Source organism: Odocoileus virginianus, chromosome 22 (assembly GCF_023699985.2).
Source record: "Odocoileus virginianus isolate 20LAN1187 ecotype Illinois chromosome 22, Ovbor_1.2, whole genome shotgun sequence".
NCBI classification, from domain to species: Eukaryota; Metazoa; Chordata; class Mammalia; order Artiodactyla; family Cervidae; genus Odocoileus; species Odocoileus virginianus.
In genome coordinates this window covers 35,345,669-35,359,851 of record NC_069695.1, presented here as the reverse complement: position 1 = coordinate 35,359,851, position 14,183 = coordinate 35,345,669, and the positions used below count along the sequence as shown (strand labels likewise).

The 14,183-nt window shown below is 44.5% G+C and overlaps 1 protein-coding gene and 1 long non-coding RNA gene across 3 annotated transcripts in view; one reads left to right on the top strand and one right to left on the bottom strand.

Moving 5' to 3' along the window:
* MAPRE2 (microtubule associated protein RP/EB family member 2) overlaps positions 1-3,026 on the bottom strand; it is a 179,570-nt gene extending 176,544 nt beyond the window's left edge. The window contains exon 1 of one of the 2 annotated variants that reach the window (XM_020887039.2): positions 2,924-3,026. Coding sequence is in view for 1 of the 2 variants with exons in the window: in XM_020887037.2 (XP_020742696.1) it covers positions 1,401-1,424 (24 nt within the window). In the remaining variant the exon portion in view is untranslated. Of the gene's footprint in view, positions 1-1,400; positions 1,521-2,923 lie in introns of those variants that run through there. The other variant, XM_020887037.2, reaches the window with a different exon arrangement.
* On the top strand, positions 339-1,715 carry LOC139030392 (uncharacterized). The gene is made up of 2 exons (XR_011482758.1): positions 339-646; positions 1,432-1,715. It is a non-coding gene; the product is annotated as an uncharacterized lncRNA (long non-coding RNA).
* Positions 3,027-14,183: the final 11,157 nt, after the last annotated feature.

Here is a 14,183-nt window from a genome sequence, read left to right as displayed (position 1 = left end):
TTACTACAGTCATGCCTTGAGGATGATTTTTTTAAAACAAGAAACTTTTGGACAGTAACATAAAATCTAACATAATCTAACATGACATAAAATGTTAGATGTAATCATTTCTATTTAAACAGACCCTGTAATTTATCTCTGAATGTGTCATCAGTTATTTGATTTTTTTTTTGTATTCAAAATGTATGTACTGCAAATTCATCCTCTCTGTTTTGCATAATTGAAATAACCCAAACCACCTTGCCAACATTTTTTTTTAATGCCTCCCACCAAGGAAATTACAAGACGTCTATCTAGTTGGCTATATATTTCCTCTTCTAACAGAAGACAGTATTATAGGAAGCAGGTGGAATAAGCTGGTGGAAAAGCGAGAGCCTGGTACAAGCAGACAGATCCTGATCAGACATTCAAATGAGCTTTCCAAGGAGTGGAATAGTGCGTGTCAATAAGCTACTGGATGTAACTATTTTCTACTCTGGGCTCGGCCTTGGAGTGCAGCCTGCTGACTCACGAAGCTGCTCCGAGTTAGTTTCTGCTGGGTTTCCCCACTGCCTGCTACACGTGAATCACGCTGGAATGAAGTTTCTACCGTATCCTTAACAACCCTGCACAAACCAGGCACGGACAGTAAACTTCAATCTTTCCAGTAAGAACCAGACTCTGGGCTAAGGGGGTGAAAAATGATGTGGCAGGTACCACCGCTAGCCAAGCTGCCAGATGACAGACCGCCCCCTCCTTGTCAGTAGCCCCCCAGTTTCAGCTTGGTTTCTCCCACCCTCCCAGGTAGTTAAACTGGTATCTTGTCTGGCAGCTGCCAGGAGCCGTCACTGAACTCTGCTCTTGCCTCAATGGTTCTCAGGTTTGGCTGCACAATGGAATCACTTGGAGATAAACACATGTGGGGACGGACACACACACACACACACACACACACACACACACACACACACACACACACACACACACACACACACACACACACACACACACACACACACACACACACACACACCAACAAAACCCCCAAACCAATGCCTTGCTGTCATCTCCAAACTGCCTAATTTAAATGGGTTAGGATGAGATACTTACATGAGGATTTTTCAGAGCTCCTCAAGAGCAAAATTTGGGAGCACTGCTCTTCCTATGCAAGTGAAACCTGCCAGTTACGCTTACCTAACGACCACCGGCTGGGCTCCCCAAACCTCCTATCTTGGTGATCTACTAACAGCGCCTAACCGGCATCTCAATTTGGCAGCAAAGAAGGCTGGCAAACCAAGGAGCATTTCCAGAAGGGACGCTGGCTAGACAAGGTCCCCCTCCCCGCTCCTTTCCTTGCTAAAAACTTAGCTAAATTTGGCGCTTCCCCGAAGTATCTCAAACGCTGTTATTCTTTCTGTTACCTTTTGATCTCTGTTCTGTTTCATTCCACAGTGTCTTGCTCGGCAAAGCTGGAAGGCTCGGGTCTTTCGGATTAGAAGCTGGTACTGCTGAGTCAAACCTCAATCGAGACGCGACTGCAGGCTTCACCTCGCCGGGACCGAGCGGCCGCCTAGCAGCGCGGCCTCAGGGCAGATACTATGCTAATCAAGAAAGTTCTTCCGTCTCCTCGCGGGCGGGAGGGTGCAGGTTTGAACACTTAACCCTTGGTCTTACGTGACTGCGCTATAGGGCGTTTAGTGACCGCCTCTTGCCTGGCGGGTCTGGACCACGTTCCATGTTTTTGGAAAAGGAGAAGACGTGCGCAAGTGATGGAGAAAGCCCGCAGGGAGGGGACAGCAGCGTTGGCTGGCGCCCGGGTGAAGGGACGGCTAATGCTCGGAATATTAATTACTCTACGCGCTGCTGACCCGGCGAGGACTAGCAGAAGGGGACCGGGGGTTAAGACAAAGACTCCTCCTGATCAAACGGCTGCAGCTCCCCTGCCTCCGAGGTTACAGCTCTGCTTTTTCTCTGCACTGGGCGGCTCTTACGGGACTGGCAAAGTGACTCGGGGGGTGACCGAGTCCACTGGCCCTTTCGGGGTCTGAAAGTCTGTGTGACCGAGCGCTCCGGCTTCAGAGGGAAGGATCTTTCTCTGCCACTCCACCCCGCCCGCCCTTTGTGGGATTTCTGGTCACGGCCCAGCCCTTCGAAGAGAGGACTGAAGAATTTCTTAAGCAAACAGTGCGGAGTCGCTGAGTAGCCCCCGCCTTGCGCTCAGGGTGCTCCTTGCAGAAAACCTCTTGGGATCATCATAATAACCCGCTCTCTTTTGCATCCATCCAGTTCCCGCATCCTGGGGGCCGGGAACCCCAGCGGGAGCAGGAATGGGAGTGGAGAGAGATGGGGCTGGTCTCCGCGGGAGGAGAAGCTCTGGCGGGGGGTTGGGGGGCGGGCGGCAGCTGGCCCGGGGGTCCAGTGTTTGGTCCCCAGCGGGCAGGACCCCGCGCGCTCCACTTCCTGGTCTGTCCCGTAGCGCGCAGTCCCTACCAGCGCCCCTAGTTCTCGGTCCCTGCTCCCTAACTCTGGCGCTTGGAGGTCCGCGCGCTCCGGGCGCGCATTCCCAAGACCCCCTCCTTCTCCAGCGCCAAGTGTCCCTGTCCTAGCCAGCCCGGCCCTCAGCCCCGAGCCGGTCCACTTTGCCTCTGCCAGCGTGGCAGCCCTGATTCACCCCCCTTTCCCGGGGTGCGCGGCTCTGGGGCCCCGAAGGAGGGATGTGGCCCGCGGGAGAGCGGCGGGTGCACACCTAGGGGGCGCGACGCCGACCCCGGCACAACTTCTTGCTGGGCTCAGAGACCCCGGGTCCCGCACGCTGCGCGACGGGTAGACTGCAGCCCCCCGGCGGGAGGATGCGCGGCCAGCGCCCGGCCTGGGAGGGACTGAGCCAGGACTGGGGGTGTCGGGGTGCGCCGTGGCGGTACCGCTTTAAATGCACTTGACTCACCTGCTCCGGCGCCGTCGCCTCCTTCCTCTACTGACAGCTGGGGGCTTTGTTTTCTCCACCCACTCGGGCGGCCGCGCTCCGCCCCCACCGCCACACGTGACTCGCCGTCTGCCACTGCGGCCGCCCGCGGGGCCACCCGGGGCACCCCGGCCTGGGCCACCCCTTCCCGGGGTGCGGGGTGCAGTTGGGGACCGCCGCCCCCCAGAGGCCCCGGGCAGGTCGGAGGCCACCCGCCGGCTTGTCAGTTGGAAGGTGGCACGCTGGTTAGGGCTCTAGGAAGCTAGGGTGAGTGGGTGACAAGGAATAAAGTCACAGCGGGTGAAAGGCGCAGAGCTTTGGGCCGCACCCAAGAGGGCGGAGGCCGGCGCGGCTCCGAAGGGCGGCTTAAGAGGCGACGCCGCACCCCGAAGTCTGTGCCTGTAACTGGGGGCCTGCCGCATCTACTTCTTAACGCCAAAGGGCCAAAGGTTTATACTCCTACCTGGCGAACAATGGCTACTGCGGAGCAAACTAGTTTTCTCCTGGACGTTATTAATTAAACTAGGCAACTCTAAGCTGAACCATATGATAAACAGTGTAATCAATAATAGCAAGTTCTACGGAGGTTTCAAATCTGCTGCTTGTTGGTGCCGCTTGATATTTGGATTCTATTTGGAAAATGGAATCCGGGCTGCGGACGCAAACTCCAGATTATTGATGTGGGCGCGCGTCCATTTGGAACAGCACCAAGTTTTAATGAAATGAATTGAGAAAATGTTCTGGCCTCAAGACCCAGCTGGGTCTCTCCCGCTTTTGGAAGTGCCCCCCTCCCCCAACTCTTGCTGATGACCAGTGCTTGAAACTGCAGGAACCTGTTGTCTGAATCCTTCCTTTTGCTCTTGGGGGACACACACATACCTTTGTTCTCCCCAAACTGCAACTCATGGGAAATCCTGTCCCCAAGTCCCCAGCATCCAATAAAGTGAACTCTGCATAGACTTTGCACTGTGCTTCCCAAAGTGATGTGCAGAGGGATCACCACCCAGCCTTGTTAAAACCAAATTCTGAATCCGTGTGTCTGAAGTTTGAACTGGGTTCATGTATTTTTGCAAACTCTTAAGTAACATCAAGGGCTTACCTGGCGGTTCCAGTGGTAAAGAACCTGTCTGCTAATGCAGGAGACATAAGAGATGTGGGTTCAATCCTTGGGTCAGGAAGATCCCCTGGAGAAGGGCATGGCAACCCACTCCAGTATTCTTGCCTGGGAAATCCCATGGACAGAGGAGCCTGGTGGGCTACAGTCCATAGGGTCGCAAAGAGTCGGACATGAGTGAGCGACTTAGCATGTGTAGGCAGATAACATCTGGGCTGCTGGTGTAAGGGCCACACTTTGAGTAGCAAGGCTCAGAGCATCCTTTTGGCCTTGACCAGCCTATTTTCAGTCCTAACTGCCCCAATTCATCGCTTTGTGAGTTTAGGCACGTTTCTTAATGTACTTAAGCCCCCACATTTGTAAAAGAGCCATGATCCAACTCAATCTTGAAGATTAAATGAGAAAACCCATTTAAAGTACCTAGTATAGCCCTGCCACACGAACCTGTACGCGCATGCTCAGTCGTGTCCGACTCTTTGGGACCCCACGGACTGGAGCCCTCCAGGCTCCCCTGTCCATGGGATTCTCCAGGCAAGAATACTGGAGTGGGTGGCCATGTCATCCTCCAGGGGATCTTCCTGACCCAGGGATCAAACCTGCATCTCCTGCGTGTGCAGGTGGATTCTCTACCGCTGAGCCACCAGGGAAGCCCCACACACAAACCTAGGGTTTAACAAATGTTAGCTAATTTGCTCTGGGGGTGATCCTTGCAGGAGCAAAGTTGGCACAAAATCCAGTGTACCAACAAGGGGAGCAGTGTGTGCCACGGGGTCAGGATGAGGCACCCTGCCTGAAAGTCTGTGCTCTGGACCCAGCGCACCTAGCATGGTCCAGATGTGCAGAATAGGTCGTTAAACAAATGAATGACTATAATGCACAGCAAATCATACATTTAAAGCATTTTAAAGTTCTGTTTCTTCTGCAGAACTTTAAATCTTGATAAATGAGTCCTGGGATATTGAATTAAAAAATCATTTTGCTTTTTATTACAGATAATGTCCAGTTGCCTGTCGGATGGGTAATCTATTTTAATATCCGAGAGAGTAAATGGATTGTTAAAAAGTAGTACATTTTTAATCCTCGTTAAAAACCTTGAAATTTAGATGGAAATGAATTTATTAATGAAGGTATGTATTCTTGGCTCTTAAAATGAATGGGTATTGTCATCATAGTTCTCATATTTCCCTTCTCTCCTCTCTCTGCCACCCCTCCCGATATTATTGTTTCCTGAGACTCTTTTCTTGGTTTTTTATTTTCCTCACTTTCTGCCATTTCCCTTGGAATTTTATTCCTATCTTATGTTCCACTTCCAAATGTGTGGAGATTACTTCTGAATCTATGCCCACATTCTTGACCGGTTTCCAAGTTCCATTTCTGGATTACCAATTATTTGCTAGGCATTTCCACTAAATTTCCCACTAGCCTAGAAGTTTCAGTGTATTCTAAAGTGAACTCCTCTTTCCTCTTATAAAGCTGATACCTCCTTGGTAATAAATCAAGATGATTATTTGTGTTGGAAAGCCCTCAGTGCTAATTCAGGGACGTGGCTGGGGTGTGGTTCACACAGCATGATTGTTCCAGCTACCTTCTGGCTGCTCCCAGACGTTTCTGTGAGACTTTCCTTCAACAAGGACTGGGGCCAACTCATGGCTAAACACAATTGACTGATATGACTCTTGAGACTCTTGAGAGTCCCTTGGACTACTGCAAGGAGATCAAACCAGTCAATCCTAAAGGAAATCAACCCTGAATATTCATTGGAAGGACCAATGCTGAAGCTCCGATACTTTGACCACCTGATGCAAAGAGCTGACTCATTGGAAAAGACCCTGATGCTGGGAAAGACTGAAGGCAAAAGGAGAAGGGGACAGCAGAGGATGAGATGGTTAGATAGCATCACCAACTCAATGGACATGAATTTGAGCAAGGTCTGAGAGATAGTGAAGGACAGGGAAGACTGGCGTGCTGCAGTCCATGGGATCACAAAGAGTCAGACATAACTAAGTGACTGAGCAATAACTGGTACGACAGCCACATAGGCAGCTGTGGGCTGCTATGTAAATGGTGATCAGGGTGGATTGAGAGGCTCAGAGGCTGCATCTGTTAGGATGGGCTAGATTATGCTGCTGTGATAAACATCACTAAAGTCTCAGTGGCTTCCTACAACAAAAATTAGTTCCCTGCTCAATGCAAAGTGTCCAGGGCAGCTCTCATGATGACTCATCATTCATGTGCTCATTCCTGTGACATCTTCATGAGCACAGTGACAAGGGAAGAGGATATGGAAAACTGTGCACCAAACCTTAAATGATCTCATGCAGTCAAAGGAAGTGACATGGTCTTTACCCAACTTTCAGGGAGTATGTGGGCTTCCCAGGTGCCTCAGTGGGTAAAGAATCTGCCTGCAATGCAGGAGATGCAGATTCAAATCCTGGGTTGGGAAGACCCCCCTGGAGGAGGGTGAGGCAACCCACTCCAGTATTCTTGCCTGGAGAATCCCATGGACAGAGGAGCCTGGGGTGGGGGCTACAGTCCCTAGGGTCACAAAGAGTCGGACACAACTGAAGCGACTGAGCACGAACCCTAGGGAGTATGTACTCAGAAGGAATGGGAAAGTAGAAATTTTGGTGTGCATGAATGACATCTACCTTAGGAGTCCTTTCTACATAGGCGGGTTAAGGATAAGATTAAACTGAAAAGTCTAGTTATAGTAGAGGGTGAGCATAGATTGCCAGTTTGAGACAGCTGTATGTGACGTCTTTGGAGAGACATCACTATTGCTGTTATGATACAGTAATATTATGTAGAGAAATTCTCTCTCTCTTCTGGCCAGGGTCACCTTATGATTTAGTCAAGGTCGTCTTTCCAGGCATTGATCATCCAAACTGTTCTGTCACACAAGAGCCGGGAAATATCTCGCATCTTAATTATACACTGGAGAACAGACCAGCCATTAAAAGTAAGGTTACATTGACACAAGCAAATTTGCCAATTGTGTTGACTTTGATGGTTATTCTCTACTTGAGGAATGAATATGTATCTCAAGGCAACATTTTAGCAGTTTCAAATTGTCTCTTGTTTCTCCTATGACTGACTCAATTAAGACCTTGACAAAGAATGCTTTTATCTTCAAGGGAATGTTGAAACAATAGCCCTGATGGTAAAAATCAGTCCATATGCAAGGGGAAAAAAATCACTCATCAATGTGAAAAAATAAAATCATAGCTTTCAATAAGCTTTCGGGCTTCTTTCTCTAAAGAGCAGAAATTCTGTCAACTAAACCTACCTCCTACATCTCCCAACACGTCATGTGCTTAAAAAAGATAAAGCATTGACGAATGTTGTAGGATCTAAAATGTAATACAGACATAGGATATTGTAATATGTTGTTGGGCACTGAATCACAACAATTTTATATTGTCTCTGTCTACATCCATCAGTAATATCCCTTTTTAAACCTCTCATAAAGCTGTTCCCAAATAAATATTTTTATATAACACTGGTATCTTTCTAAAGCTATATTCTGAAAGCTTCAATCACACATTTCCACAAATATCTAAAGTGGGAGATTAAAATGGACAGAGTTTATCAATTAATATTTTAAATTGTTTTCCCAAATTCTTTTCATTTTATCTTATTTATTTTTAGCTCTGAGTCCTCGCTAAGCTGTATACTGCTTTAAGTATATATCATAACTTCAAGAGATATGCTGCAGTAAACTAGTTATAAATGTTTCAGTGACGGCATGTAAAATGGAGATGGATATGTTCATTACCAAGATATAATAGCATTTACCAAGATGAGCAGTAAAGGTGGCACAAGATGGCCCCAGGGATCACTGCCTTGTGATGACTCTAGTGTCTAGATACAGGGTAAATGTTGAAATAAAAAACAACATTACCTTCAAAGCATTGTTTGAGCTCTTATGAGTAAATATTTGTGAGTTAGCTAAAAAGTATCATTATTTATATATGTAAGTAAAGAACTTAAATGACTAACCCAAGTCCTATTTTCTAGCTATGTCTGCTAGCAAAAGCTGCTGCCTCCTTAAGATAATACAGAATGGCAGAGAGAAAAATATGCTTATTACATAACATATATAGTTGTTTACATCATAATCTATTTTTTTTCTTAAATTTTTATTTATTTATTCATTTAGTTTTGGCTTCACCATGCAACAACGTAGGGTCTTAGGTTCCCAACCAGGGATCGAACCCATGCCCCCTGCAGGGGAATCTCAGAGTCTTAACACCTGGACCACCAGGGAAGTCCCTAGACTAATGTTTAATGTACGTCAAAAGGAACAAAATATTACCTTGGCTCATGCAAAGCCATTGTGGAGTAGAGGTGTCTTTTTATGCCACATTGAAAAAACCTCATACACAAAGAAATAAGTTGGACATATAAATTTCTATATGCTGCTTAGAATAAATTAGAGCAGATATAGAACAACTGTAGAAGAATCAACTGTAATTAGTACTTTATCACAGCACAGTTTGGCAGCAGCAGATATAATTGCTCTCCTCATTACTGATGATCTCTTAGGGCTTCCCAGGGGGCGCTAGAGGTAAAGAATCCGCCTGCCAATGCAGGAGACGCAAGAGATGTGGGTTCTGTCCCTAGGTGGTGAAGATCCCCTGGAGGAGGAAATGGCAACTCACTCCAACATTTTTCTGTGGCGTATCCCATGGACAGAAGAGCATGGTGGGCTATGGTCCATGGGGCTGCAGAGTCAGACACAACACAGCAACTGAGAGCGTGTGCGCATGCGTGCGCGTGCACACACACACACACACACACACACACACACAGACACACACACACACACACAGACACACACACACACACAGAGACACACACACACAATGATCTCTTAAAGGATAAAGTCTGAAGCCAAGAAATGAAATCTGTTTAATTTTCTATGAAAACTCTGTAGAACTTCTGGGGACCAGTGGAATCATCACTTTGGGATCCCTTGGATCCCAAGGGAAGACAATGTAGCCAATTTTTGTTGACTTGAAAGTTAGTTTTCATTTATTAAAGACTACCTTGCCGATTGTATTTTCGTTTTGATTCTCCCATGTCCTGTCTATGAGTTGGGCAAACAGCATGAGAATAATAGGCAACCGATTCCTTGTGTCTTCTCAGAATCTTCTTTCTATGGTTTTCGATTCTTCAAAAGAGATGTGCTCTTCTTTGGCTTTTCTAATTTTAAAATTGCTTAAATCTCGCTAAGTTGTAATTTATCCAACAAACAGTTTTGAGATGCCTTTTACTGGGCAGTCTTTGATTTAGGTGCCTGTGGCTACCCAAATGGTCTACTGTAAGTCTCAAGGGACTTGCAGCCTAGGGAAACGTGGAACATGCACAGTCTGGATTGAGGAGTATTAAACGTATGAGTAGAATGCTAAGAGAACGTGGACAGTGAGAAGGAACATCAGAGAAGGGTTTACATTTGGGTCGTGTCCTGAAGGATGAAGACGAGAGCACCACATGAGGATGCTTGGGGTTAAGGCAGAGTGTGTGGACAGAATATTGCAGAGATGGAATGTGAAAGCAAAGATCTGATCAGAGATCGATCAGAGAATGATGATAGCTTCAATAGTTCAATATGGCTGAAGGCCAGGGTGTGTGAAAGGGTGACGTTGGTGGGGTAGACTAGGAAAGGCCTGGGCTGCCCAGCTGAGATATCTGGATCAAAACTTCGGACACACTAGGGTTATGTGAGCTGATACACCTCAGTGTGGGAAGGAAGTATGAAAACTGTGTATCTATCTGAAAATACGAAAAAGGACTTAGTAACATATGGGTTAACATGGTGTCCTTGCATGTTTGTAATGTCAGACATACGGAGGGGCTTATCAGGTGCAAAGAATACTGAGTGAAGGGTTGAGAGCCACAGTTTTAAAAGGATGTCCCTACACTCCTTCCTAACTCTGAAAGCAACTGCAATTGATTAGCATTTTATGTGTGCTTGGTTAAGTGGATTTATGTATATTATCTAACTTAACTGATCTAGCGGGCTTCCCTGGTAGCTCAGCTGGTAAATAATCCACCTGCATGGAATGGATAAATGACTTTAAAAGATTGCAGATAACATGAGTAACACAAGCATTAGTGAATTCTCACCAAAGTCCTTGCAAATTGGTGGATGATGTTGAAAAATGAGTATCATAATCTCAGAAGCTCACCCAATGATACATTTCCTCCATTTATATATGGGGCTCTTTGTGAAAGGTATTTGGCAGCTCTGCCAGCCATCAAAGTAAATATTGAAATAAAGTGTACTTAGAACCAGATTTTAAGTTGCTTTATCACAAAATGATAAAACATTATAGAAATTACGAAACATATTCATCCACATTACCCTCACTAAATAACATCTTAGTGATACTGAATTATTTTATTTACTATTAATAAACAGACTATAAAATAATGTATATTTCATCTTTTGCCCTCTGAATTTCTAATTTTTATATTATATTTTCTTATGTGTATAATATGTTAATATAGTAGTTATATATCTATATTATTTACAAATGAATATGTACATGAATGGGCTTCCCTTGTGGCTCAGCTGGTAAAGAATCCTCCTGCAATGGGGAAGATCTGAATTCGATCCCTGGGTTGGAAAGATCCCCTGGAGGAGGGAAAGGCTACCCACTCCTGTATTCTGGCTTGGAGAATTCCATGGGGTCGCAAAGAGTAGGACACGACTTTCACTTTCATGTATATGAATGAATTGTTGTATATCTATATTACTTACAAATGAATATGTGTGATAAGAAACGTTTTACTTGTAAGAATGGGCAGGCAATAAAGGTTTTAGAGCAAAAGTTGCCTATGGGTACTTCCCTGGTTGCCCAGTGGTTAAGACTCCACACTTTCAATTTGTGTGTGTGTGGGGGGGTCGGGGTGTGGATTCAATCCCTGGACAGGGAACTAAGATCCCACATGATGTATGACATAGCCAAAAAAATCTAAAAAAAAAAAAAGGTGACTATGCTCAGGTTTGTTCTCAGGAAAATGACTTGAACAACAGCATGAAATGGTGAATCAGAGACCAGTGTTCAGAAGATCAACCAGAAAGCTAGTGTTGTGATCCAGAGGAAAACTGATGACTAGTGTTGTGATCCAGAGGAAAACTGATGATCAAGAAGAAAAATGATGATGATGATAGAGAGATCACCAAAGCATGTGGTATTTGGTAAAAGTGTGTGTGTGTGAGAGAGAGGGAGAGAGATATTCCCAAGTTTGTAGTTTGCTAGTCTGAGTGGATGGTGGAATTGTTACTTGAGATGAAGAAATGGGATATTGAACAAAATACAGAGTTCAGTTTAGGACATATTAAGTCAGAGGTGCCCAAGGGATTCCTGGAAGATGACAAGTGGGGATTTTAAATATAGTTCTGAAGCTCGGGAAAGTTTATATAGATTTTAGAGTACCTTTAATTTCTGAATCTATAGCCCTTGCTACTGCTGCTGGTCTTAAAAATATTCCTTCACTTACAGACAAAGTAACACAACAGCTTAACACATCATTATTTATAATGAATTGAAAATGATTAAGAATCAACATACCATTGCATATGGGTAAGATGTCATCACTGAACAGACAGTCTTAGAATTTAAATTTAACATTTAGGCTAGTTCTGCATTCTACTTAATCTCTTTAAAAGTATACTTCCTTTGCTGAATTTCTGTGTTTACTCTTTTTACTATTTTGTTACTTCTGAAGTGTTATTGAGGCTGTAGTTTATCGTAAGATAGGCACTCTCTCTTATACCCATTTTATTTTTGTGGCGGAACGTGAGCTCCAGCTTTCCTACTCCACCATCTTGATTACCCTTTAGTCTATACCAGATTCTGTCTTTTCACACCCAAAACCTTGTTGCTCAAGCCAGCTATTCTTTTCTTTTATTATACTGTAGAAATTGTGAATGTTATCCGATTCTACAGTGTATATGTCCTTTCTTCAGGAATCGTGAACATTGTGAAACTTTGACATGATGTTCTCTGTCATCTCCACGTCGTTGATCAAAGTGTCAAAGCATGTTCTTGCTAGGTTATGAGGATACCTTCCATACGATGCCATTTCCCCCAGTTCCTTACCTTATACTTACTAAGAATCTGCAGATAATTGACCACTTTAATTTTCAAATTTCATACAAATATATTTTCAAACTCATAAATAAGATTCTGTAATTAAATAATGGCAAATGAGCATTTGTTTAAAATGCAAAATTTCTTATATTGTGATTTTGTAGCATTTTCATTATTTAATATCTCGAGTGCTTATGCACTCTCTTCTTCATCAAACTGGAATTTATTTTAATCCAGGGACATGTCTCTCTTCACTAGAATGTAGGCCCCATGAGGGCAAGAATTTTTGTCTGTTTACTGTTCTATGTATGTCCAACATATTGAACTGTGTCTGGGATATAGTGGATGATAAATAAATATTTTTCAGTGAATGAATATATAAATAGAGGAACAGAATAGATTCATAGATATGTGTTGATTTGAATTATTTCCCTTCCTTAAAAAAAACTAAGTCTTCTTTATTGAACTGTACTACTTATCTGTAATGTAACCACTACACTTAATATTTATCTATTTTAAAAATATTTACTTATTTATTTTTGGCTGTGCTGGGTCTTTGTTGCTGTGCATGGGCTTTCTCTAGTTGTGGTGTGTGGGCTTATTGTGGCAGTGTCTTCTCTTGTGGGCCAAAGGCTCTAAAGCTCTCGGGCTTCAGTAGATGTGGGGCTGGGTTTTGTTGCTCTGTGGCATGTGGGATCTTCCTGGACCAGGAATTGAATTGGTGTTGCCTGTGTTGGCTGGTGGACTCTTAATCACTGGACCACCAGGGAAGCCCTCCATTTATATTTTTAAAACTCAGTTTAAGTTTATATTACTTTTGATAATACAACAATTTTAATCTTTCAGCATCTAGGAGAGTTTTCTTGAATCTTCTTTCAGCTGACAGATATACTAAAGATCTCACATTTTACATGAGTCTCCAAGCTCAGTATTTAGGTAGGAGGGTTAATTATAGTCTTAAAAGTAAAACCCAGCATACAAACGCAATAGTTATCTCCAGAATATGGCAAATAAGTAAATCAATTAGAAGGAAAATCATAAAATGTATTAAAATAATAGAACAGGGAGCTAGAAAGCAGTTTCTTAAAGAGACTCTATTAGCATACGCTACAGTTCAAAGCTTTGCTAAAACTGCACTTAACCACAGCCACAAATTAATTGTTGTCATTACTCTCACCATTTCACAAAATGGTTTTTTCCCCTGCATCTTAAGTCGGAGAAGAGTAATTGGGAAAAAATGCCACTTAACTGTTTCAGAGGAATCCAGCTGCTGGGAGCTGTATGTTGGCCCTGGGGACTTGGACCAGGCCCTCTGTCAAGGAGGGTAATGGATGGAGAGTGAAGTGTGTGGTGGAGGGGGAGTCAGGCCCAGAAACTCCCCAGTCAATTGTGCTTCGCAGAAATGCTGGTACTGTCTGCCAGGAGGCCATGTGTTCCTTTGTTCTCCAAGAACGTCCATTCTGTTCGCAGCTCAGGAGCGCACGTTCAGTTTTCCCTCATAATTAGGAGTGTGAATGAGTAAATACATGATACAGAATATGTTCTTACTGAGATTCCATACAGGCCCATTCATAACTCCTCTTCCTCCCCTTATTTTTTTGTTGTTTTTTCATTCTTACGAGGATCTTGCAAGAGGAAACAAATTAAGTCACAAACACTACTATGTTACTTGAAAACAAATGCATGCCCTTAACCGTGATGATGACTTAGAGCAGGGACCGGGGGTCCACATCATTGCCCCTAAGAGCTTTAAGGTGGGTGCAGATGTAATCTCTGGAAGTGGCATTTTTTGATATCAGGTAGAAATCACTCTGGGCTTCCCAGGCGGCGCTAGGGTTAAAAAAACCACCTGCCAATGCAGCAGATGAAAGAAACGTGGGTTTCAATCCCTGGTTCAATCCCTGGGTTGGGAAGAGCCCCTGGAGGAGGGAATGGCAACCCATTCCAGTATTTTTGCCTGGAGAATTTCATGGGTAGAGGAGCCTGACGTGCTACAGTCCATGGGGTTGCAAAGAGTCGGGCATGA